The sequence below is a fragment of the Scleropages formosus genome, chromosome 4, assembly GCF_900964775.1.
Source record: "Scleropages formosus chromosome 4, fSclFor1.1, whole genome shotgun sequence".
Taxonomy (NCBI): domain Eukaryota; kingdom Metazoa; phylum Chordata; class Actinopteri; order Osteoglossiformes; family Osteoglossidae; genus Scleropages; species Scleropages formosus.
This window is the reverse complement of record NC_041809.1, coordinates 16,353,948-16,379,378: the sequence shown is the minus strand read 5'-3', so window position 1 is coordinate 16,379,378 and position 25,431 is coordinate 16,353,948. Positions and strand designations below refer to the sequence as shown.

General features: G+C 40.6%; 1 protein-coding gene across 2 annotated transcripts; it reads left to right on the top strand.

Moving 5' to 3' along the window:
* Positions 1–8,679: 8,679 nt before the first annotated feature.
* c4h21orf91 (chromosome 4 C21orf91 homolog) lies at positions 8,680–25,212 on the top strand. 2 transcript variants are annotated; one of them, XM_018755138.2, is made up of 5 exons: positions 8,680–8,789; positions 10,596–10,729; positions 19,893–20,426; positions 22,041–22,103; positions 23,013–25,212. In XM_018755138.2, the coding sequence occupies exons 2-5, from the start codon at positions 10,603–10,605 to the stop codon at positions 23,177–23,179; spliced, it is 891 nt and encodes a 296-aa protein (XP_018610654.1). In that variant the 5' UTR covers positions 8,680–8,789; positions 10,596–10,602; the 3' UTR covers positions 23,180–25,212. The 2 variants fall into 2 exon arrangements, with proteins under 2 accessions (XP_018610654.1, XP_018610653.1); XM_018755137.2 differs by having other exon boundaries at positions 10,593–10,729.
* The last annotated feature ends 219 nt before the right edge of the window (positions 25,213–25,431 follow it).

The following is a 25,431-nucleotide window of genomic DNA, read 5'->3' as shown; positions in this document are numbered from 1 at the left end:
AAAAAACTAACAAAAAAATTGCACAAGTTTAAAAAAAAAAAAAAAAAGTGTAAATGGATTATCAATTTTCCTGTCATAACATCAAATTTCATGTTGTACAGAACAACCGAAAGGCCATATAAGGGCACTGTAAATAATAATAAAGCTAGGAAGTCGTGTTTTTTGTTGTGGAAGATGGCTTTTTTTACGAGTGAGGAAGTTCTCTTCTTGCTTGGAGCTCTGGGTCGAGGCCGACATGTCTGGCTCTGTCAAGGCGAGGAACCTCCTGTGCTCGGCCATGGGAATGGCGCCATGGGGTAAGTGCACGGTGGCCAGAGCTGCTGGCTAATTCCTCCACCCACTCTGCCTTTTCATCACTTCAGTAACTGTCTGTGACCTCCACACCTGGAGAAAAGGTTTTTTTTCATGGCTCCACAGCAGTACACACAGCAGTCTGGGAGGGAATGGGGACCGGACAAAAATTGCCGCGTTTAATGGGGACTGGGATTGGAGTTGAGTGCATCAATCAATCTTCTCAAGTGTTGATGGACAGAGAAATCTACACAGAGGACATCAGCTGACTTGTACATGTAATCACATTCACACATCTGACTATGTATAAAAAATTATTTTACTTGAAAGATTTTGCCTAATTTCTGTCTTTGCAAAGGTCTGATGATTCATATATTTGTTTAATACAGCCTGACAAAAAATTGTCCTACTTACCCTTATCTCAAGAAAACATCTGAACACCTGCATTTACTCTTATCGGTCCTTTAAAACCTTAGGAACATAGTGTTATAGTATTAGGAAACAGCACTGGCTGCCATTTTATAGCAACACTACTGTGTCTCCAAAGCAGTACTGTGCTCATATAAAGAAAAATAACATGGGTTTACTTTTTAAATTTGTTTTGAAGGAAAGTGTTTCTGCTAATATAACTTAGTCAGGATGACTACATTTAGATTGGAAATGACAACCCTGCTGATCGTGCAGCATTTCATGTAAAACTACAGATGTATTCCAACAGTGTTTCAGAAGTCTTCAATGGGTTCTTTGTTCTCCACAAAGGGCACACACACGTCAAACATCTGAACGTCACCAGGTACAGGAGGCCCGTGAAGGAAGGGCCCATGATAACACAACCTGTCGAAAGCACAAATGCGTATTTTGGTAGTCATAGGCTTGTCGGTGGAATACTGCTATATGCTACACAGCGGACAGTGAGTACTATAGTGGTTAAAATTATTTCTTTAAAATTTATTTAAAAGACATGGTTTCCAATCCCTGAACTTAGTATAAAACTGTTGAGCAAGGTACTTACCAAGAACTGCTCTGGCATAAATTACCTAGTTGAAAAAATTAATAAAGAATTTTGATATGTTACTATGTAAATGTGTCACTGTAAACTAGCCTTGGACAAAGGTGTTAGAAAAGTAGAGGTTAATGAGAATAATGTCATACATTTGGAGATAGGTATATTTATAACATATCCATTGTGGAATCTGCCACAAAGGTCAGTTTGATCCCTCCCAGACAACCAGTCACTATCAAAATGAGTCATCCACCTTGCAATTTCCCCAGGCCAGGCGCTGTCTTGACATGCAGTGCAAATGACTAATAGTGATGAGTGAGTGACTAACTGCGTGCTGCAGAATTACCATTTACACGGCAGTCGTGTTTCCTGTGCGTTCTTTTACAGGGTGCCTTTCTTACTGACATTTTGCTTATTAATGTTGGAGGTGACAACATTCCAAGGCTCCATAGACTACTTTTCTAAAATGAGTACAGTTTGTCAACAGCTTACAAACTCTGAGTAATGAACTTCTTCCGATACAAACTTTTTGAGATATTTATTTTTTCACAAAAACAGTGCTAGCATACTAGTTAAAATCGCACACCAAAGTGTCCCAATACATCAACAGATGATCAAAAATAGAAAGCAGTGCCTTAAGTTTTTCAAAATAGTAGAGAAGTTCTAAAAGAAAACAGAAGGTGAATGATGATCCTCTGCCTTCTACCAGCCATCAGTGAAGTGCTGCATCTCCATCCTCTTCCACCTCCATGTAATAAATTGTGCTTGAAATTTACACGCAGTTGTCTGTACTTCATGGTAAATAACATACAACTTGGTTTTTAGTGTTAGTGAATTTTGTGTCATGTGTAGAGTAAAAGAAGGGATTGCAGAGCTGCCGGTGAGCACCAACACCCTGGTTTGGTTTTTATTGGGCATTCTTAGTTAGTTATGCCTTCTTGGAAATATTCCTACCAGGAATTCAGAACATGCAAACATTTGCACAAGGCATCCTGGCTCACCAAAGAGAGGACTGTCTGCTTCCTTGATGCGTCCAATCTGCTAAAAAGAGGGAGAAAGTCTACAATGACACCTTTTTCCCGGCCAAAACACCCAGCTGTTTCCCCACTGAAGCTGCCTGGAACATTTACATCATATTTATTCATTAAGTAGATGCTTTTCTTAGAAGCAATGTACAACTCAGACAAAACAAAATCACATTTCACATCTAAGGAAGTGTTACAGATAGAGATACGATTCTCACAGCAGTTGCTTTGTCCAGTACCACTATTTTTGTTGACACACACTATAGGAGTAGCTGCATGTTGAATAAATTTAATAGAATTAAAAACAGAACAGATGAGGAGTGCCTTTGTCTGCTCCGTTTCACATTCAACTTACAAACTTTTGGAATCATGAATCAACTCTCGGTCCTGATTAAGTCTGTAAGTAGAGGTCCAACTGTAATCAGCTGGCCTGTAAGTGACCTTTTTCCATGACACTTTATAGTTTTAATAATATTCAGTTTATTATGATGTATAGCTAAATTACTTGATAGGGTGGATTATTAAATGTTATTTTCTGTGGTTTTAAAAACTTTCTCACTATGTTCACAAGCCAGACGTGAGCTGGATCTCTTCAGTGTTGCAACGTGAGGCCTGTTGGCAACAGCAGAGTGTTTATCCCAACCAAGCAAAACTGGTTTGGCAAGAAAATCAAATTTTTGATGAAGGCTTCAGCATGCTGTTACATGCACAGTGCAAAGACCAGCTTGAGTCACGGCATTTGTGTAACTGTGCTCGCCAATTCCCACATTTATGACTGAACATGTAAATGAGGCTACTGTTTACCTCATGAAAAGTTACTGATTTACAGAGACAGAAAGCTTTTCTGTGGACCTTTCCCCTACAGTCTATTTGATTTATTCTTCTCTCCAAGAGTGTGTGGACTGGGAAAAGCTGGGAGGGGGTGGCAGAGTTACCCCAAACTACTGCAGACATAGGTATCTTTTGTAATGTCAATGTAGCCTTCATTACAGAAGAGTACAAATTCTCCAAACCTTTTTCTGAAATCTAATCTTAAATATTTGAAGTGTGTGAAGGACAAGTGCTAAATGAAATCCAAAATGCTCTAATAGTGTGTAGGTGAGGGGGATGTAGGGGTGTGGTGGCAGAGCAGGTTTGGCCTGTGCCTGCTGTGGGATGGGTCTGGGGTTCGAGCCCTGCCCTGCTAGGGGTGCCTTGTGTTGGACCAACATCCTGTCCGGGATGTGCCTGCTTGGCTTTGTGCCCTGTGTTCCCAGTGGGCTCTTGCTCAGGCAAGGAGTTGTGGATATTGCACAAAAAAAGCCATGTAGGCCTGATTGAATGTTTAAAAGTATAATTATAATGCAACATACGGTGTGCTTTTTGCTAACAGTATATTTAAAATGAAAATCGACTTTCACATGTTTTCTTCCGCCTTTTCGGCAAACTGCTGTGACACGTGTGACCAAATGTAAGTACAAGTCAAGATCTGACATGTTTATTTCTTGGGCGGCTTTTTATTTACACTAAATTCACTACCGGTTTAATGAGAGCGCTACAGCGTTCAGTTGATTGAGTGTTTTGCGCCATCTGCTGGCCGTGTGAAGCCGCTGCATCTAGTGGAATCAGGAAACTCTTCTCATGGTGCCGTTTGCCGTCAGTCTGTACTGTACTGAAGAGCTGAATGTAGAGGAGAGTCAACGTTTTGCTCGTAGGCTCAGTTCGGCTACAGTCATGCCCGAAAATACTGACATTGACTTATGTTGTTGTTAGGTGCTGTCAAGTCAATGTCGACTCATGGCGACTCTACGGTTAGTTGTCCTGAAAAGCATCCGGTCTTCTGCCAACCAGCTAAGACTTGAAAGTGGGGCATCTATGGCTGTGGTGACTGTGTCGATCCACTGTGTAGCAGGCCTTCCTCTTCTACGTTTACCTTCTACTTTGCCCAGCATGATGTCCCTTTCCATTCACTGTCCTTTCCGCAATGTGTCTGAAGTAAGAGAGTCAAAGCTGTGCCGTCTGAACTGGCTTGATCTCCTGCAATACCTACGCATTTGTTTTTCGAGCCTCCAGGGTAAACGCAGGATTCCTCGCCAGCACCATAGTTCAAAGGTGTCGGTTTTCTTCCTCTCCATCTTCTTCACTGTCCAACTCTCGCATCCGTATGACGTGAATTGACTTATAACCTGCTGAGAAAAAGACGCACAAGAAAGATTGCACCTTTCTGAAACACATGAACATGCCAAAATCCTTCTGGAAGAATGTCCTGTGGTTAGATGTGACTAAATGAGAGCTTTCTGGTAAAACAAACCATTGTGTGTGTTTACAGAAAACAGAAGGAAGCCTTCAAAGAAAAGAACAGTGAAACATGGAGGAGGTTCAGTGATGTTTTGTGGTTGCTTTGCTGTCTCTGCAATCGGGTGCCTCGAACATGTGTGCGGTATCATAAAATCAGGAGAATTTTGGAGCACTATTTGCCAATCCAGTCACAAAGTTGGGTCTCCGTTGCAGGTCATAAGTCTTTGAGCATGACGATGACCCCAAACACACTGGAAAAAACACCCAGGAATGGTTCGGAATGAACTGGACTGAGTCCAGATCTAAATCCCACTGAAAACCTGGGGAAAGATCTGGAAACAGCAGCTGCAAGAAGGTCTCCTTCAAATTATGAGTTATTGACAAAAAGTGCCATTATGTTTGGCTATGAGTATAAGTGAGGAAGCAAGTTCCATTAGACCAGGTAATGAGGGCATAGTATTCACTACACTGTTTCACAGCTAAGGGCAACTGCTGAACTTACCATGTCCTTGTCTGACTATTCACCAGGTTATTACATGTTAGTCTTCCCCGATTTACAAAGGTAATTCCTGAAAGCCTATTTGAAACATGAATTCTTGTAAAGGGAATACATAATTACCATTAATTGCCCCAAAATTCGCACCCTCACTCACTCAAATTTACTAACCACATGTCCTGGTCAGAGTGGAGGTGGCCTATTCCATAATCACCCAATCAAGTCAAGAGGGGGGAGGGATACAGCAGTCCATCACAGGAATTCACACATACACATCAATTACACATTATCAGCAATTCAGTTTTACCAGTTCACTAGAACTAGATGTCTTTGGACTGTGGGAGGAAACCCACACAGATGCAAGAAAACATGCAAACTCTACACAGATTGAGCCAAATTCAAAACCACACCCAAACAGCTCAGGCACTGTGAAGCCACCTCGTTAATTGCTGCACCACCTTTTTGCCAAAAACTGACATCCTACACACACACATTGGCTGAAACCACTTAGCCCAGGTGGGGTCACGGCAAATTGGAGCCTAACCCAGCAACACAGAGCGCAAGGCTGGAGGGGACATACCCAGGATGGGACGCCAGTCCATCACAAGGCACTCCAAGCAGGACTCGAACCCCAGACCCGCCAGAGAGCAGGACCCAGCCAAATCCACTGCACCACTACATCCCCACGAAACTGACATCCATTTATGCTAAAATATTACCAAACTGCGTGAAAATTGACCAAGTATCTCAGTAGGTAACATAAGTTTTCATAGCACAACATAACAAGGTAATTTCCCTTTATTAATTACTCTATAATACTGTATGCCTACTCATGTTTGTTCTGCTCTTTTGAGGCTATTATGTACTATACACTAAACAAGTGCTCACAGAACAAAACATAGACACATACGATACTCAATTCAAACTTTAATGCAAAAAAAGAAACAGGTCAGTAAAGACATTACAAATCAATGAAAACGGCGCCAACTAATTCACACACAGCCAACAAGTGGACATGATTTGGACAGTTCAAACGGGGCCATGATTACTGAGATTAAGGTGAGAACTTAATGCAATACAAGCCAAACTATAACTTGGAAGAAGGCTGCAGGGTGACTCTGGTTTCACTCCACTCAGTTCAAAATCTAAATTCTATAAAAATTACCCAGCAGCATGAAAGGGCAAATCATTGCATCTTAATACTGTAATTTGTTTTGAAGTGTTCACCTAATATGTAACAAATGATAATGTATTTATTTTTTCATTCCTCCAATTAATCTTTTAAATAGTATACTTCCTGTAGTAATTTGCATAAGACCAAAACCATAATCTGACAAATTGACACAATCAATGTCAATAATCAATCATGTGGGCAGCAGGGTGGCACAACAAGTAGCACTGCTGTCTCACAGCGCCTGGGTGGTGTGAGAGGACATGGGTTTGATCTCCGCTCAGTCTGTGTGGAGTTTGCATGTTGTCCCGTGTCTGGTGGGTTTCTGCCAAGTGCTCCAGTTTCCTCCCACAGTGCAAAGACATGCTGTCCGGGTTCCCTCATAGTGTGTGAATGACACGCAGAGAGTGTGTGTGTTCCACTGATGTATGGATGAGTGATCCATTGTAAGGAGTGTATCTAGCAGTGTAAGTCACCTTGGTGAATAAGGTGTGTGAGCTAATAACTCTACATAGAGTTCACTGGAAATTGCTTTGGAGAAAAGTGTCTGCTAAATAAGTAAATGTAATCAGTGGAAAAGTGTAACTGAAACAGCTAGTAGTGCAGTGGTTAGCACTGCTGCATTTGGACCCAAAGTTTGTGGGTTTAAATCATACCTTCAGCTGTTGTACCCTTGATCAAAGTACTTACCCTAAATTGCTCCAGTAAAATTGCCCAGCTGTATAAATGGGTAAATAACTGTATGTTGCTTTTGAGAAAAGTTTCAGCTAAATTAACAAATATAATGCAAGGACAGACATGTTATTGATTCCATGAACATATTCATAATATACAGTAACATTCAACCATATTATTATTATTATTATTATTATCTACTAAACTATGACTGAATCATTAAGCTCTATCCCAGTTACACCACTGTTGTAGTAGGAAGTAATACACCTGTGATTATGCTTCCTCAAGCCTTGAGTCAAGGTGACTGTTCCCTGGATCAGAGCTGTACACCTGACTAAAAGAACATAGATTTTACTGTTAATTGAAGAAACCTTTGCAGAGGGCTTAATTGTAATTGTGCTGCCCTACATGAAATTCTTCATTCACTGGATTTTCTACTGAGAATGGCACAACATCACTCTTACAGTCCTCCGTTTCGTGACAATAGCGGATTTTTTGGTCGTGGCGATCGAGCCATTGTGTGAGATACATAATCTGTTTATGAGGCTCTGCTAAACTAAAGTGCCTAAAATAAATAATTTTTTGCATCCTTCCATGCAAAATTGCAAAAACATAAAAAATGTCAAAATAACAAGATCAAGCCGTTATGGTTAAGTTTACTTAGTATCAGTGATGTGTTATGTCGTTCTGACTCATCGTTTTTGGTTTCATTTCGCGCGAAACGTGAGGGGAGCCGATGAATTAGTTGAAAATAACAGGCGCTCTGGGAAAGAAATCACAGGAGAAAAATGATGGCTCTCTCGCGGCTTTATTTGTGTGAAGAGAAACATAAGTAATATTTACGTCTGCTTAAGCAAAATAGTGGTGACGCTAAATTGCCCTTGGTGCGTGCGTATGTGTGTGCGTGTGGCCACCCTGCGATAGACCGGCCTCCCGACCCTTCCCCCTTCCCCCTTCAGCCTCGTACCTAGTAATTCCGGTGGAGGCTTTGGACCCCCGTATTCCTGACTACGACAAGCGGTTAAAGAAAATTGATGAGTAAAGCGAAGAGATGAGATGTGGAAGCACATTTTTAAAAAGCAAAAAGAGGGGCAGTGTCACGTCAAGTGCTGGAAACGATCACGAAAGTGGTGTCTGTGGCCCCAACTCACTGATCAGAAAGTACGCAGCATACGGAAACCCCCCATACGGAAAGTCCCGAATACGGACAGTACAATAACACGACAATACAACAACCATAATATTTCCTACACATAAAGTGTAAGTGAAATAAATAAACTGTGTAAACTGTTGTATTTTCGTATTTGTAGCGCTAGTTTGACCGAGCTGTAGCATGAGGAAGTGTCTGTTCGAGTGTTTTGTGGTGTTAAACGCCCTGTGTCACCTTACATTTGTATAAAGTACAATATTTACCAGTTCCACAAACATAACTTTTCAAATTAGTTTTTTAAGAATTAAAAATCAATTCCAGCGTGCCCACACTATTTAGGGTCCGTTTAACGGGAGAATGTTCCACTGTCGCTAATGGGGACTCATAATGCTGTTTACACGTCTTAAAATTAAAGAAGATTTGTAAATGACTACCAAATACATATACAGTGTAGTAATTTTATTTGTATTGGTATCAGAGAAGCAATATGTTAAAGGGTCTGGAAAATGGAGGTAACGGATGAGCTGAAGTGCTTTTCCCACCCTCTGGAGCACTAATGGTTTGTCCCGAGCTTCACAGTCCGTCGCCGTGTTTCGGTAACACAGTTCGTCTGGCCTTCGGCTGTGAGGGAAAGGTTTGGGAAGGTTTGGGAGTGTCTCGCCATATTGTCATAACAACTCTTTGTCCTTGGCGAGCAGAAGGTAAGATTCACTCCGGTCCCCTCTTCGTGATTCCTGAATATCAGTCGGAAACTCGCGGCAATTTGAGGTGCTTTTCAAGTCAGTCCTGTGTGTGTGCAAACACAGTATTTTCCGACCTACGAGCCGGCGCTATATCATCAGTCATCATGATGTGTGAATTATAAAATAACTGCGGTTTTACAGTGCTTGCGTTGGTTTGGCAATAATAAACGACTGATGCGCTGTACTGTAGTGGGCACTGCTGCTGCTGTCGAGGTAGAACGAAAATGTCGCGTATTGTTCACACGTTAGTCGAATGTTCGGACTTCGGTTCACTACAGTTTCTGGTAGTTGTACAAAGTTTCGTGTTGCTAGATGAAAACTGGTCAGAGCAAATTTGTGCTGTGTTTATGTAGTTATCTGCTGGATGCTCGGCGACGCTGGAGTGGAGACTTTGACGCGGTAGTTACCGAACAACGGCTCAGCTAACGGTCCGGCCGCCGTTACAGTTACACAGTGGGTGGCGGGAACTGGCCTCCAGGCTTTATAACGCGTGTGTAATGTGGTCGGAGTCGCCGTACCGAGCACAGCCTCCGCTCTGTTCCACCGATCGTCTGCACTCTGTGTGTCCCCAGGCTGTTGCTGGGTGGACGTGCTGTGGCCCGGGGGGGGCTCAGACCCCCGAGTACCACCTGAGGCTTTACACACTAGTGTAGTGTATTATAATATATAGGAGTCAGGGATTGCTCGGCTCTAAGTCTAACTGGGTGAAAATAGCACCATTATTACTCCCTTAGGCTTAACAGGATTGTAGTCACAGTGATAGTCAAGGTCACCTGACATTTTTCGTTATGCTCTTTTGTTTTTTCACACTGGTTTTTGGCCTTGAGATATTCACTTGTTTGGAAATGAGCGCATTAGTAAAATGAATTTGTATAGGCCGTTCTCGCTATTTCACTGACTCTGCACTTGTGGTTATGCTGCCCTGGAACATGCGCTGCTGGTCATGGTTTGAATAAAAGATGTTCCAAAAACTAGGCCACAACAGAAAGGAGAGGAGGTCAAAAGAGAGCATTGTGGCTAACCAAAACAGGATAAAGACAAACTTTAAGACATCCCCCAGGTTAGGCTTTCCTGAATATTCTTGGTCGTCTGGGTATAATAGTCATTTTCTTTTTCTTTTTTTTTTTTTAACTTCCTCAAATGTCAGTTTAGTTTTTTCGCTCTCCTTCTTGACATATGTCAGTTATAAAAACAAATGTGTCTTTGTTGCTTTGTTTATCAAAGTTTATATAACAGGAAATTGGAATCCCATTTTTGGTAGTTGGCAAGCATTTTTATTAGTTCTCAGGATCCTCAAAAGTTTCACTGATGTTCTCTTGTGTAATGAAAGGTCTCAATTGACGGAAGCATTTTATGATGAATTTTTGTATCATTCTTCTTGTAGTAAGGATAGATGAGTGGTTTGAAAGCTTACTCTAGACCATAGCTGCAGTAAAACCAATCTATCTGTAAGCTGCATTGGTTGCTTTCAGTTCTTGACAAGTTATTTCTTGTTTTTTAATAAGCACAGGGACATTAATTTTATTACTTTAACTATTTTATTATTATTAACAATAATATTGATATTAATATTAAATCAAGTCAGGCAACTCCTATCTTGGCATCATTAGAAATAGTTTTTTTGTCATGTTTGTAGGAGTACTTGCATATAGCTCTAAATTACACAATTGTAAATATTAATATTTTGTCGAGCCTCAAATTATGCCTCTTTACGAGAATGATTGTCTTATTTGTAACAGAGGATTTGTTTTTCTGTCTTAGCAGAGGCACCATGAATGAAGAAGAGCAATTTGTAAACATTGATCTGAATGACGACAACATCTGCAGTGTCTGCAAGCTGGAGACGGATACAAGCACTTTGTCGTTCTGCCACGTTTGTTTTGAGTTGAGCATAGAAGGTAAGAACAAGAAATGCAGCACAAAGGTCTGTTCTGGCAAAATCCAGGGCTTGTTGAGGCATGCAGTTAGATTAAAGTGCAAACCCAGGGTCTGAAGACATTCACAGTTTGACCGTAGTTGTCTGTGTGATCCACTAACTGTTACATTTTACTTTTCTTAGTTTACATGTTGTGACTGCCTGTCATAATCATATCAATCTTCCCAGTTTTCTGGGGAATGTGACACATGATGTGTAAGTTTTTGCAAAATTTTTTTTTTTTTTTAAATCAAATTGAAAAATGGGCTGACTTGTTAGATGACTGTGATGAAGGCTCTGTGTTCCTGATATGTTTAATCCATACTTTTTATCTGCAAATCTTTGCCCTGCATATTTGGATTGACTACAGTACTCAATACTGTACTCTTCAGTGTCTTAGTATATTGTTGTAAATGGACACAAGGTATGTATGGTGAAGTCTAATTTCCCCTGTACACTGAAAGTATGGTGTCCAGTGCCCTTGCAGTGTTATTTGCCAAGGCAGCTGCTGTGTTGTGTCACATAGCTGCATGTGTGAAGCCTGCAACATGGTGCCTAGAGGGTAGGCATTGTTGAACCCTGAACTCGCAACAGGATTTTCAGTGCGCTACGTGCTCTGTTGTTGCCTGGTTTGCCATAGTTCTAGTCGGCATACATCAGTCCAAGTCTGAGGCTGTCAGTGCTGCCTTTGCCCATGTCTGACATAAAATCTGTAATTGGAATCCAAAGTAGATGATGGTTTCAGTGCTCTGTCAATTCAAGAGGAAAGGATGCTTTAGATTTGCCAGAGTATCTGAACTGAATGTACAGTACCTATGTGAGCTTCTTGGCAGTGTTGTTGTATTTGGAAGACTTTGCTGTAAATATGAGTACCATTATAGCTTGGACTTAGCAAGACAGGTGGCACCTGGCCATTTGACCTAATTTTTAGATTAAATAAATGTTTCAACTTGTAAAGATCATTAAGGATGTACTAACTGCAGTATTCTAGTCTGAGTTTGTGCAGTATGCTCTTGGTGTGTCCACATGCTGTGGTTTACCCATATCTCCTATTAGATTAATTTGTTTGCATCTGTTGAGAAGCACACTTTTTTTTGTATTTTTCCAGCTGTGTATTCTAAATGCTATTATTTAATCATTTAAAGATACACTTCATTATAAGTGAGCATTTTTAGAGCAGTACAAAATGTCAATTTTTTGCTCACAATGTCTTTGTATAGCATTAGTCAATGTGTTGCGTGTACCCATGCACCCTGCGAATTCTCTGCTTCCTGATGTGGCACTGTAGCTTGTTTCTGCTCTGCCTGAAATGAGTTAAGGTGTGTAACGCTGCATGTGATTTCTGACGTCTTCAGGAACATGATTCTGCTGCTCATTTGTTTCCTGTTTGTAATTAAAGCTGGTCAGTTTAAATAGGAAGATGACTGCCAAAGATTAAATTAGCGTTGCGTTACTTTCAATATATGCTTTTTATTTATTCAAAACATTTTTATGTTGTTGGGTCTCGTTTCAGTGTCTGTCTCTTAGTATGGTTTAGCGATGCAGTGCATTCAACTGAAGCTTACTGTATTGACAGATGGGGAAGTGTACATTGCAGATTCTGGAGACAAGCGTTCAAGCAGAAGAAGGCACAGAGATTGGTGCAGCGGGGCTATATATGTCATGCTGAGTTGCTATAGGGTGGTGAACTCTACTCTGCATGCTGCTGTCAGGAACCAGAGAGCAGTGTTGTGCAATTGGTTGGGGGTGTGGGGGGGTTGTCACATGATGTTGGTGCTTCAGTGTTGGGAAGAACATTCCCTGGATGGTTTTGGGCTATGCTGCCAAACCAGCCCTGTGCATGAGCGTAATGAACCCAAACAAGTATATTGAACAGAAGGATTTTTGTTTCTGCTTTACTCAAACTGTGCATGAAAACAGGATTGTCCATTGTCCTCTTTGCCGCTACCTACTGCCAGTGCCTTTATAAACCCAAAGACAAACTCCATGAATATTGTTACAACATGCTTGCTGCCTGTTTCAAAGAAGCAGAAACGAAGATTCTTGATTTGATCGTGTTGTAGCAGATAGCTCTGCATGTCCTGGCATGAAGTTGACTTATGATGGCTGTGCCCCATGGATAGCAGAATAAACGCTGAATTTACATTTTTTCACTTGGCCTCACCACTTCCCTCCCACACTCTGTGAGCTGTGTGTTGAGAGCTGCAGGTTTACTTCCAGCATTGACACAAAACAGAAGCACCAGTGATGTAGCAGACCTGTCTGAGGACCAGAGTTGTATTTTGTTCTCTTGTAGCTAAAGAGTTGGCTGTCCAAATGTCAGTAATAAAACCACAGCAGCAGCAGCTGTGCAGTGGAAGCCTTGTGTAGCCTGGACAGGTATGAAGCTACGGACACATCGTTTTCCACCTCTGATCGTGCCTGTTTACTTTCTGCCTTCTGTCTGCTCAAAGGCATACTTAAAGGGGTGGGAACTGTGCCTCTTCCACTGACGACGACGAGAGCCGCAAGTACAGCAGCTATTTTTACACAGAAACCACATACCCAGGTGTTTCCACCTTCGTTAATTTCCTGCTGCAGCTGTACCATTGAGAAGCTGCTGTGGGGCCTCAGTCAGCCGAGCGCTTCAGAGAAGCGGGCCGGATGTTGTTTGTGCCACCGTTATGTAAAACCACTTATCATTATAAGCAGCTACATTGTTTGTGCTTTCTATTTTGGCATTGAGCCCATCAGTCCCGCTCTGAAATGGAAATGCCTCCATCCGTCCCTGGGTGTAGACCTAGTATTAGAGAGGGGTGCATGTACGGGCCATATTGTGATCCAGGAGGCAAAGATTAAGAGGGATTCAGGCAATGGTACACAAGTTATGTTTTGGACAGACAGAAAGACTGGGAAATTGTAGCCTTTGATGTTCCTTCGGCACCAGCTGCCTGTCTGCGGAGCTCCAGATCCCTGCTCTCATTGTTGCAGGCAGGCCGTTTTTCTTACCAACCCAGCTAACAAGGCTCCTCCTTAAAATCGACTCTGCACAGACCCCAAATAGGGAGAAGAGAGGTATTCCGGCTTTCCCCAGTGCCAGCTTGCTCAGTCTGCCAAGCGGTTTAACTGCTGACAGTGATGAAGAACCAGACGCCATGGGTCAGGGGCAGGTGGAAGCCCCCAATGTGATATATTCCCTTGATCACTCTGCTCTGTAACCAGGGTGTTCAGCCTTGGTGAGTCCCATGCCACATAGCCAACAAGAGAGAAACTTAAATGAGAATGAATACGTTTGCAGTATATGCATGTGTATGCTACATTAGAAGTTATTCTGCATCATTATGAAAAGATCCTGATGTGTTAAACTGCGAGCCCCTCCCCCCAAACACATTCTATTTATGCTGCTTACTGGAATTCCTGAAAAGGACACAGCGAAAGCTTGAGGACATCCTTCATTCAGCTGTGAATTAAATCTGATTTTACCAGATTCTATGATGCTGGAAAGCAATGAACTGTGACTGGGGAGACTAATATTTCTGTTATGTAACTATAATGGAATTTTTACTGAGCATGAAGGGCCAGTGAAATGAGCTTCTTATACTGGAAACACAACATGAAAAGATGTCTATCAGTGTTTTGGTGGGGGGTGGGTGGGGCTACGTTTGTGTGTTTTGTGCTTTTAGCACAGATGGCTGGTGTATTGTTTGTGAACTTTTCACCCTGCGTGTGTATGAACAAGAGGTAGCTCTGATTATTGCCATCATGTACATTTGTATACTGTAGCATTGAAACAAGAATTTCTTTGTGCAAAATAAATGTTGATTTCAGCATTGTAAGGTTTTCATGCTTTTTGCTTTGAAAGAGGGTATTAAAACAAAGCATTTCTATCAGCCACAACTCTTAACTTTAGCAGATATGGTTGGTGTTGTACTGAATTCAGGTATTTATCATCACTAACCACTTGTCCAGTACAAGGTTGCTGTGGCTATACCGTGTGAGGCAGACTACACAAGACACCAGTCCATCATGAGGCAGTCATGCAGATGCTCATTCAAATGCAGACACTCACCCTAAGGGTAATAGGGTGTAGCCACCTGCACATCAGCTGACGCACGTATCTTTGGACGGTGGGCGGAAACCAAAGCACCTGGAGGATATTTGTGTAAACGTGAAGAAACGTGTAAATGCAGTACAGACTGAGCCAGGTTCTAGCCCCCAGCTTAGATTATGAGGTACCAGTGCTGCCCTTGTCATGAAGCTACTTTTAATCAGTTCATTGAATGGATAGAAAATTGACAGTAAAAACAATATTAACACTCTAACCAAAGGTAACATTATGTTGTGCATTTCCATTATTTAGCAGACCCCCCCCCCTTAAAAAAGGTGCAGTGGTTGTAGTATTTAGCTTTATCCAAGTCAAATTAGTGCTACATATTTTACACTAATCTCCCTACAGTCATTTTCTTCTGTACATGCCAGAGAATTGTAACACACATAAGTACTATGGGTAACCAGTTCACCTGAAACACTTGTCTTTGGACTGTGAAAGGAAACTTACTCAAAAAAGGGGAGAGCTCATAAACTCTACACTGTGCAAGCATGTATTCCTAGCCCTTTGTGACATCAGTGTCACCTACACCACCGTGCTTCCTGTTTTATCTCCCAAAATATGTCCCCTTGCCCACAAAATGTCCATCATATCTGCCTCACATAAGCATGTTAAAATATATATTGAGGAGACTACAGAAGGCTACAACTTCAAAGGGAAGGAGTATTTCTGGATATACCTTCTTATGTGCTTAGTGTCTGTTTCCTTGACCTCTGATTGTCTAAATAGCTGCAGAAGCCCCCATATTGCAGACAAACAATTAAGGTTACTGTGACTGCTACTACAAGACTAAAATAATCGCTTGTACTCTATAAATAGAAATGAGGATTACACTGGATGAGGCATGTCTACTTAACCTATTTTGGTATTCTGGTTTTTTAGGTCTTAGGCTTTTGACAAAGACATTTTAATTTATTATGAGGAAATGTAATATTGTGTTTTAAAAAAAGATTATACTTCATGATTTTTATCAAACTTGTATTTAGTTTGATTAGCAGAGGTTCTTGTTAGATTCTTAGGGTTTTGGTGCTTAGAGAATTTTTTATTGGTCTTGTGCATTTGTAAAGGGATGCTTGTTGCCAGTAAACTGATGTACATGAGGCAGGGCAGAACTTGTTTGAGGAGAAGAGGAGGGCATTATGATGCTTGACTAATGAAAAGACTCCAAAGAATGCTGTAGTTGCAATACAAGTCAATAGCTTCCTGCAGTACTCTCAGCAGGGATTGTTTGCGGATGCCTGTGATCCAGAGGTTAGGACTGATCAGCTTATGTCATCACAGTGGGACGTAATGGAGGTTTTGGAGCCATTCACTAGGTTCATCAGCATCTGTACAAGGTCCTCTCCTGCCCTTGTTTAATGTTAAATGGCATATATTTTTAGCTACAGCATTGCAAAACTAATTCATTCTGGCATGGTCTGTGTCGGTTATCCTGCACAATCTGGACAAACTGGCGTGGGAGAACAGCTTAATTCACTTTCTCCAGAACCTACTAAGTATAAACAGTTGCTTATCAGATAAGTAATTCAGTACAAGGTACCTAGATTTTATCCATATCCATTTTTGCTGTCATAGCAAAGCTGGAGCCAAAGTGCTTAAAATTTCCCCAATTATTTAGTCCAGTCAAGGGTCAAAATAACACATTCAAGATGAACAGCATAATTATATTCTGCCCTAATGAAAACACTGCAAAAACAGTGCCACATTACAAGCACAAGGCAAGTTCTGATTTAAAGTTGAGTCATTGTGGACACCCCCCACCCCCATCTTACTGGGGTTCCAGACACAAGCTTTTTCTCAATCTGTCTGGTTCCATCTGGCCCTTTCTGCTATGGTAAACATGGCTTGCATGGACTCACAAGTACTGCAGTCACTCTATCACACAACACAGAATTCTTGTCTGTGAGCCTTAATTTATTCTTCAGTACATCTTTGGACTGAAGGCACTGTGCAAAGGTGAATTTCAGTGTTTCTGTCTGACACACCCTATTGCATAAGCCAAAGAAAATCTGGAATGATGTTCCAATTTCAATGAGGCACTTAAAGTATATACCAAGTCCTCAACTAAGGAACACAGTTGGGATCAGCCTGCTCTTAACTCGATTTTCTTAGCTGTTCTGAACTTAAATCCAAATCCTTTACCACGATGTCACAATCAATAACTTTACGTTAATTTTTTTATTGGACACTTTTCTCCAAGGTGACTTCCACTGAACTCTATGTAGTGTTATCAGCCCACACACCTTATTCACCAAGGTGACTTACACTGCTAGATACACTACTTACAAAGGGTCACTCATCCATACATCAGTGGAACACACTCTCTCTGTCACTCATAAACACTGGGTGAACCTGAACAGCATGTCTTTGGACTGTGGGAGGAAACTAGAGCACCCGGAGGAAACCCACGCAGACATGGGGAGAACATGCAAACACCACACAGATTGAGCGGGGATCGAACCTATGCCCTCTTGCACCACCCAGGTGCTGTGAGACAGCAGCGCTACTTGCTGTGCTGTCCCAGTAAAAGGTTAATAATACAAACACCTAATCTTTTTTTCATGGGTAGGTAAAATCTTCAGATAAACCTATAATCAGTTTAAAAATTGAGACAATGCAATCAGTTTCCATGAACTGCTCATCCTCTGCAGGATTGCTGTGTTAAAATGCTGGTCCTAGAAACACAGGGCATGAAGTAGGGAATTTATGGCCAGGATGCCCATCCAGTGTAGATTTATTTTATCTTTTAAAAAATTAAATTATTTTAAAATTACTGAAAATAAAAAGAACAAGCTCCACAACCTCCTGCTCATTGTTGATTATGGAGCAGTTGGTCATAGTATGTAGAATGGTTGTCTGCATCTGGCCACTTTCAGTCTCCCCCCCCCCCCCCCTTATTTTAAATCTGAACAATCAGAAGTCCTGTAATAGAGATGTGCTACAGTTTACTTGCTTGGTAGGTTCAGTAAAAGTCTGGAATACGGATATTTTTCACAAAAAAGCCCTTTTCACATTTTTATTAACTTTATGCACATTTAAATTAATTTCTAATGACTGAAAGTAAAAATGCATGGCTTTCACAAACTCCTATGCAATGCAAGTTATTCGGATTCATTTAATGAACATGTCCAGTTTCTGTTATTGATCACCAGCACTCAGAAAACACCAGATGTGAACTGTGAACAGTGTGTTGAATTCATCTGGTCCCACATTCCTACCCTATATATTTTACCAGCACTTGGGGAGGTGGAAACATAGACTGCAATCGGCAATAAACACGTTTTTTATATAGGCAGGTGAAGAAAATGCAAACATTTCAGTTTATTTTTGGTTTTTGTCTATTTTTGTATTTTTGAAAATTTTAAATGTAAATGTTTGTAACATAAGAAACCAGTGCAGTGAAATACATTTGAGTTCAGTACATTAATTAGTACTGTTACAGATGATGGCGGGTGTGACTCATCTCAGCAACATCAGTAAAGTATTTCCAGCAGACTTGTCTGGTGACTGACTGCTGAAGTCACATTATGTGGAAACAAGTGTCAGGTGGTAACTCTGAGGTCGCATCTTGAGTCATTTGCAGAAATCAGTTTGTCCAGTGTATGTCAAGTATACTATTGGAGACAAAGCACTCAGGCCTGTCTATCAGTATTCCTTCTGTGGTTTGGCCTCAGCTTCTCTATTTTTGACACAAGCATGCTGCTACCTGCTGTCAGACCACACTGGTCTTATAACAAGATTTTTAATGATGGTTGGGCAGTAAGTCCTGTTGCCTGTTTAGTGACTAAAGCTTTTTTGCTACAGCTTTACATTTATTCACTTAGTAGATGCTTTTTTCCAAAGTGACATATATCTCAGAAAAATACAATGAGTGCATGGGGTCTTTATTTCTGGTCTCTGTTTAATGCAGTAAAATTGTATTAATCAGAATTGTATACTTTCAGTCATACATAGAGGAATTCATAGCTTGTATGGACCATTACCATATTTGTTGAAAATAATTGTTTGAGTAAGAGAAGCTTGTGAAAGGTAGCAGATTGTTTTAAATTTAAAATCTGCTGCACCTAGAGGAACTTTTGAAATTTATAATGGCATTGAATAGAGGGTATGATGTAGGGAGTCTGTCTGCATTACTCAGAATTCCCCTGAATAGGTTTGCATATGTGAAGCCTTAGTTTTGCTTACATACAGCTAATGAGACATCTACTTTTGTTATGCTTACCATAGTCAGTAAGTATGCCTTAGGGTGACCGGTAGCATAGTGGTTAGAGCCACTGCTTGTGTATGCAAATGAACCAGGGTTTGAATCCTATCTCTTGCTGCAGTACTCTTGAGCACAGTCCTAACCCTAAATTGCCAATCTGTATAAACACGTAAATCATAAGTAACTTAACATTGTGAATTGCTTTGGAGAAAAGCACCAGCCGAATGAATACATGTAAATATAAGTACTCTGTTCAACTTGTTTCCGCAGTTTTTAAAAAAGTATTTTTTTGTAGTATTACATTTATATTATTCAGAAACGGAGAATGTTTGGGAATAATAAAGGGAAGATTTGAATGTAATGCTGTTCTTCCCTTGGCATTTTGTACTTTTGAGGGTCAGTTCAAACAGCCTTGCCTGTCCCTGTCCCCTGTGACCAGTAAGCTCATGTAAACGCAATAAAATGTTCAAAACAGAGTAATTTCAAATAGTCTTATGACTGCTGCTATTTCAAGGTGCCCTGGGTGTGATTCTTACATAAATACTGAGCTGCATTCAAGGTAGTCATGTTGTAGAAGACAAAGGAATCAGATGGCATTCCCCATATGAGCTGTGGCGAGAGAATCCTTCACTTGCTAAGCGACTTTTGCCAAGCCATCAGGAAAAAAAAGTCCTGTGTGCTGGATGCTATTCTACTAATTAGTGGCCGTTTTGAGTATGGATGTGTTTGGTTCTTTAGTGATGCCTTTGTTTGTTGTGTTTAGTTATTTGCAGTCTCCACACTATAGTTGGGAGTATTAGGGGCAGCAATTTGTGTGCTCACTGTCCTGTTTTTCCTCCCCCTACTGTGTTGTAGGCATGCCCAGCTCCACACTGTTACACTCCAAGTCATTGCGAGGGCACAGAGATTGCTTTGAGAAGTACCACCTGATTGCCAACCAGAAGCTGTCCAGGACCAAAGGCTCTCGCAGCACATACGAAGGGGTGAAGAATGCCTTGAGTCGCAAAATCAGCCGCATCATTCAATATGCCCAAAACAAGGAGGCAGTGTCTGAAGCAGGCCACCGTGGGGATAGGCACCAGCTTCTTTGCTACAGCAAGCAGGGTGACCGCAATCTGGTACCGCAGACAGACTCTCATGTGCCCCGGTACACACCCCGCTGGAGAGAGGAAGCGGCTGCAGGTGTCCCAGACTATGCTAAAGGCATGCTGGGGTGCCATACAGTAGAAGAACTGGGGCTGGCCACCTTGGGAGATGAAGACTCTCCACTGTGCCCTCAGAGTGGCCTCTGGCCTGGAGAGACACGAGGCCTGCTTTGTGCCCAGCAGCAGGGAGGGGGCACCATGGGGGTCAGACAGTGCAGAAACACAGGCCACAGCCATGAAGAGTGTGAGTCTGATCTTCTGTATTCTCTATTTGCCCTAGTTTTATAAGGGATAAAGGGGGTTTTCCAATGGACCTGTATCTATAATGGTTTAACTAATGGCATAGTACAAGTATTAATAGATACAGGTATTGAGGGGATCAAGCACTGATCGCAGTAGCACTCAATGGAGTTATGCACCTCTTGTGCAGACATACAATTTTTTTTGAAGATGTAAACATTTCCGAATTTATTTTGAATAGCATTTTCTTCACCTTTCTGTTTTCTGACATTTGTGTTGCAGAGCAAAAGTGGCCTGCATTTTTTGTTTTCTGTATCTATTCAACAGTAAAATGCACTGTGTAGGGGAAGGAAATGAGGCAAAGGAAGCATGACACATGGGTGGTCTTCAGCATAAATTTGGTTCATTGTATTTGTAATTATTTTTTGCTATGTCTGAAACTTACAGAAGCTACCCAGTGGTACATGTTTGTTAGGCTTCTTTGGTTGCAAAACTGAAAATAACCTCATACTGCAAAATGTTCATCTAATGAATTGGTCACTTTCTAGTATAAAGTCATTATTATTATTATTATTATTTTAAGGTGAGACATTTTTAATGCTTTCTCCACCTGACACTCCTGAAGTACAGAAGTAACACATCATCATCTTGCATGTTTAGAGAAAAACACAACACACTGAATAGGAGATTGTGAAAATTACTTTTTTGGATCATTTTAAAGTATACTTAATATGAAGTAACGTTAAAGGCAATAAAAGCTAATAAAATACTGGCGTTCAGACCACATGGTATCCTGTCTTGTGCCTGATATCTCGCGGTTCGGGGAACAGGATGACCCTGCTCTTTGAACTGCTGATCAAGAAAAAATACTATTACTAGAAATTTTTAATTAAACGGAAATCACAGGATCAAGCTGTTTTATTCGGCTTTTATTCGTTGGCCTAGTGGGTGACCAATTCATATTTGAAACCAGGCTTCTGGTCCCAGTTTTGCAAGTTGAGGCATAAGCGTACGCAAGTTTTTAAACATTGAGAGAGCCGTTCCCCGACTGCACCCCTACTTGTTACACTAATGTAGTTTACATTTAAGAAGCACAAAGAACCGTATCTCCATGTGTCATACAGTCTGAGAGCTGAGATGTTTCAAAATCTTCTCTTAATTTTTAGCTACTTGACACCTTTTCCAGTCATGTTCCAGAAGCCAGGAGTTTACCATTTATTTTTGTCACCTTCACCTGCCAGCCAGGGTGCTCATATTCCTATACCTGTTCTAGTTTTCCTCCTCCATAACATCGTGTTTACTGTTTACTTAATAGGTGTCATTGGATTTTTTTAAAAAAATGTCATTGCCACACAAATGACAGACTGGATAGAAAGGCAATTTAACAATCCAGAAAATACTCAAGACGTCTGTGTCAAGTCAAAGAATTTACCTAAGTAATTTTTTTGGTTTTTTTTTTTTTTTAGTTCTGTTTCTACCTGCTATGTCTTCTTCCTACAAGGCATTTGCTTTGCAAGTGCTGAAAAGCTATGTAACCCTGAGTAATGCATCATAAGCCTGAGTATCAGTAGAAAGAATTCTGGTTTTGTGTATTTTAACCTGCTTGTTTTATTTCCAGTGACTAGGATGAGTGTTGAAGAGCTCCACCAGCTTAATGGAGAGCTGCTTCTTCAGTTACAAAGTAAGAGACAGCACTTTTTGTTGGTTAACATTTACCTTATGCTTGATTTCATTATATGGATGATTACATATGGGCAGTGGGAAGTGTTGTGATTTTAGTACATGTACTTATAATGTGAAGGTTCAAGCCCTACTCCACACTATTGCTCTCATACCATGTATCAAGGTACATACCCTAAATTGCTCCACTGAAAATACCTATACAAATAGGTCAAATACCGTACTGTTCTGGATAAAGGCAATCACCATCATTGTTACTGTTAATAATAATAGTAATGACTAGAATTTTGGAAGTTACTTTATCCCTAAGTAGAACTTATCTATAATATCAAGTACTGGTTTCAATATACAGTACTGTGCAAAAGTCTTAGGCACTTAGATTTCACAAAAATATTTTTTTTCGTTATTTAATGTCTTCTGTATTAGTGTCAATGGGAAAGATTAGATTTCCAAGCATTCCTTTTGCAAAATTTTACAGTATTACAGTAAGTGTTTTGTATGTCATTGAAGTAATGAAAGTACACACACACATGCGCGCACACTATCTGAAACCACTTATCCCAAGCGGGGTCGTGGCAAACCGGTGCCTAACCCAGCAACGCAGGGAGCACGGCTGGAGAGGAGGGGACACACCCAGGAACCCCAGACCCGCCAGAGAGTGAAACCCAGCCAAGTCAACCACGCCAATCGGTTGTTGGCAATAGATGGTTACTAAACTTTGTAAGCAAGTTTATTAACAGCATTATTTTTGGAAGCATTCTCACTTTATAGCTTTTTCCCCCCAAGGGCCTAAAACTTTTGCACAGTACTGTATGTTGTGAAATACTTGAATTAAGCCCTCTCTAAGCCTGTCATAGCTGCGATACTGGGTGCAGTTGCTTTCTGTTAATCATCATAAATGTTTCTGTAGAGGTGTTTGAGGAGCTGACAGTGGCTGTGCAGGAGAAGGATGCCCTGGCCTCCGAGTTACACGTGCGTCACATCGCCATTGAGCAGCTCTTCAAGAACTGTGCCAAGCTGCCCTGGCTACAGATCAGCAGGGCTGGGGTCAAGACAAGCAACCCGCCCGTAGAGTGATGGCTTTAAGGAGCAGATGTGAAGTACCCAACAATTCCTTGTGCCTAAACACATCGCCCAGTGTGGCCAGATCGTTACTGACAAGTTTATTTATTTCTATGCGCGATAGATACTGTATATATCTATACCTGGTAATGTATTACCTATCTCTATGGAATGAGGAAGACACCACACTGGAGTGTGTCACTTAGGGACACTGAAGAGGAGACTTATCTGTGGCACAGGCTCTGACCATGAAGACGGAGATGGCCCTTGGCACCACTGTTTCTGGATCACTGAAGTGGTCACATTTCTTCTATGCATATCTGTGAGAGCAAATAATGGTGTTCTCATTCAAAAGTAAAACTGTGTACTCGAAAATGATGCTTACAACAATGCTTTAAAGGATTGTTCACCAAAAAATGAAATGCATATTGAATGCTTTATGGTATTTGGTTTTACATTTTATTTTTCTATTTATTTGCCTTTACTAGAAGGTTAGATGACATGCAGCAGTTGAGATTCATTTGTCAATAAGTCTTTCTTGTCCTTATGTTGAAATTTGGATAGAATTCAGTTCCTCTGTTAGAGCAGAAGCTTCATCCTCTTGCTGGGTGCAGTGACAATGGCTGAAACTTCATTTTTCTCTACTAAACTGGAATTTCAGTGCACGTTGAGAAGGAGGTGTGTGTGAGAGAGACAACTGTCCCTTCAAGATGATGTTTCCTTGTTGCTGTGGTAAGTAAGGTTAAGGCAGTTTAATAGGCAGTAGAATTTCTTGATTGGAGCTGAAGGAAAACTTAGATTGCAGTGAGATTTTCTCATCACTTAAAATGGTAAAATACTTATTCAGACTGTCATGGTTAAATGGGCTGGGTTGCATTTTTGTGGTCTTATTAGTTTTTGATGTGTTTTGTGTGTATCAGATTATTTCAGTTTAGGAAATTCATTTCTGGATTTTATTTGAAAGAATTTTTGGTTGAGTCTTGAACGAACTTCGGATTCCTTAGCATTTCCTTTTTGATAAGTGATGTTCTAGACTAATGTACAGATTCTTTGTTTCTTGCATTTTGTTATGCATAATCTGTTAGCCACACTTAAGTTTAAAATTTAGCTTGTAGTGTAAGGAAGAACATAGTCTATAGAAAGTATAAGATGGGTGGATTTGTTACTTCATCAAAACAAGACCATAGGTATTTATGCCTGTAATACAACTAGTAAAGGCATCTATATCTTGAAGCATGCAAGTGTAAGTACCTAAAAATAACGATGCCACTGGCTCAAAGATCCTGATAGTTTAATTTTTTTGGTTTTCTGAAATACTCCAATATTACAATATTTGGCTCTAAAATTCCACATGCTATATAAAATACAATTTTATTACCAAAGTTTCTTTGAATTGTTAGAAAGCATTTCTTTTTTGTTTCTGAGGTTGTATGGTTCAAAATTGATCCTTTGTTTGGTGTATTTGATGCTATCATGAGCTCTTCCAATTGAAGGAATAGTTTTTCCTGCGAGTGCTCCTGCTCAAAATTAGTGGTTATAATGACCCCTGCTGGATGTTCAGGGAATAGAACCAGACTTCAAATGAGATTAACTACTATTTAATTAGTTTTACCCATTCTACTAAACAGTTATTGATTATTGCGAGTTGTTGCAATGAGACAAGGATGGAAATGTCTGGATGCGCTGTAGAATCATTCTCTTTATAAGAGAAATATTTGAACCCTTAGGGTTTAAGAAGTCTCAAAGTGGAAAAAGTTCTGACCTTATGGTTTGTTCTTTGTGCGAGTCGGAAATGTGACTTTCTGCTGTGTAGCTACATATTATGTCCAAGGTAATGGGTTCAGTATTTCCCAGACCTGTTTTCAATAAGGGTGCATACAGTTCCGTAAGAAAACTATTGAATTGTTGCTGGAGCTGAAGCCTCACTGCCTTACAGGAAAAATGTACTGTGTCACACATTCTTGTATCTTTACGATATCAGTTATTCCGTGTGTCTCCAGCTACTTTTTCTGCAGTTTGTCTTTTTTTCTGTTTGTGAATTTCAGTGGTGTGACATTTACATGAAACTTACCATTTTTTCATGATTTTATTGCTTTTTTGTGCTGTGATTTGTATTTTTTTCAAAAATAAAACTATTTTCATAGATTCTACCTTCAGTGTTTTTTCTGGTTTCAGTTGTTGGGGAAGACATAGGATATACTGTACTACTACAATAAACATACGATCACTTGTCACTGAATGAAATCTCGGCTAAAGTTTCTGAGGTC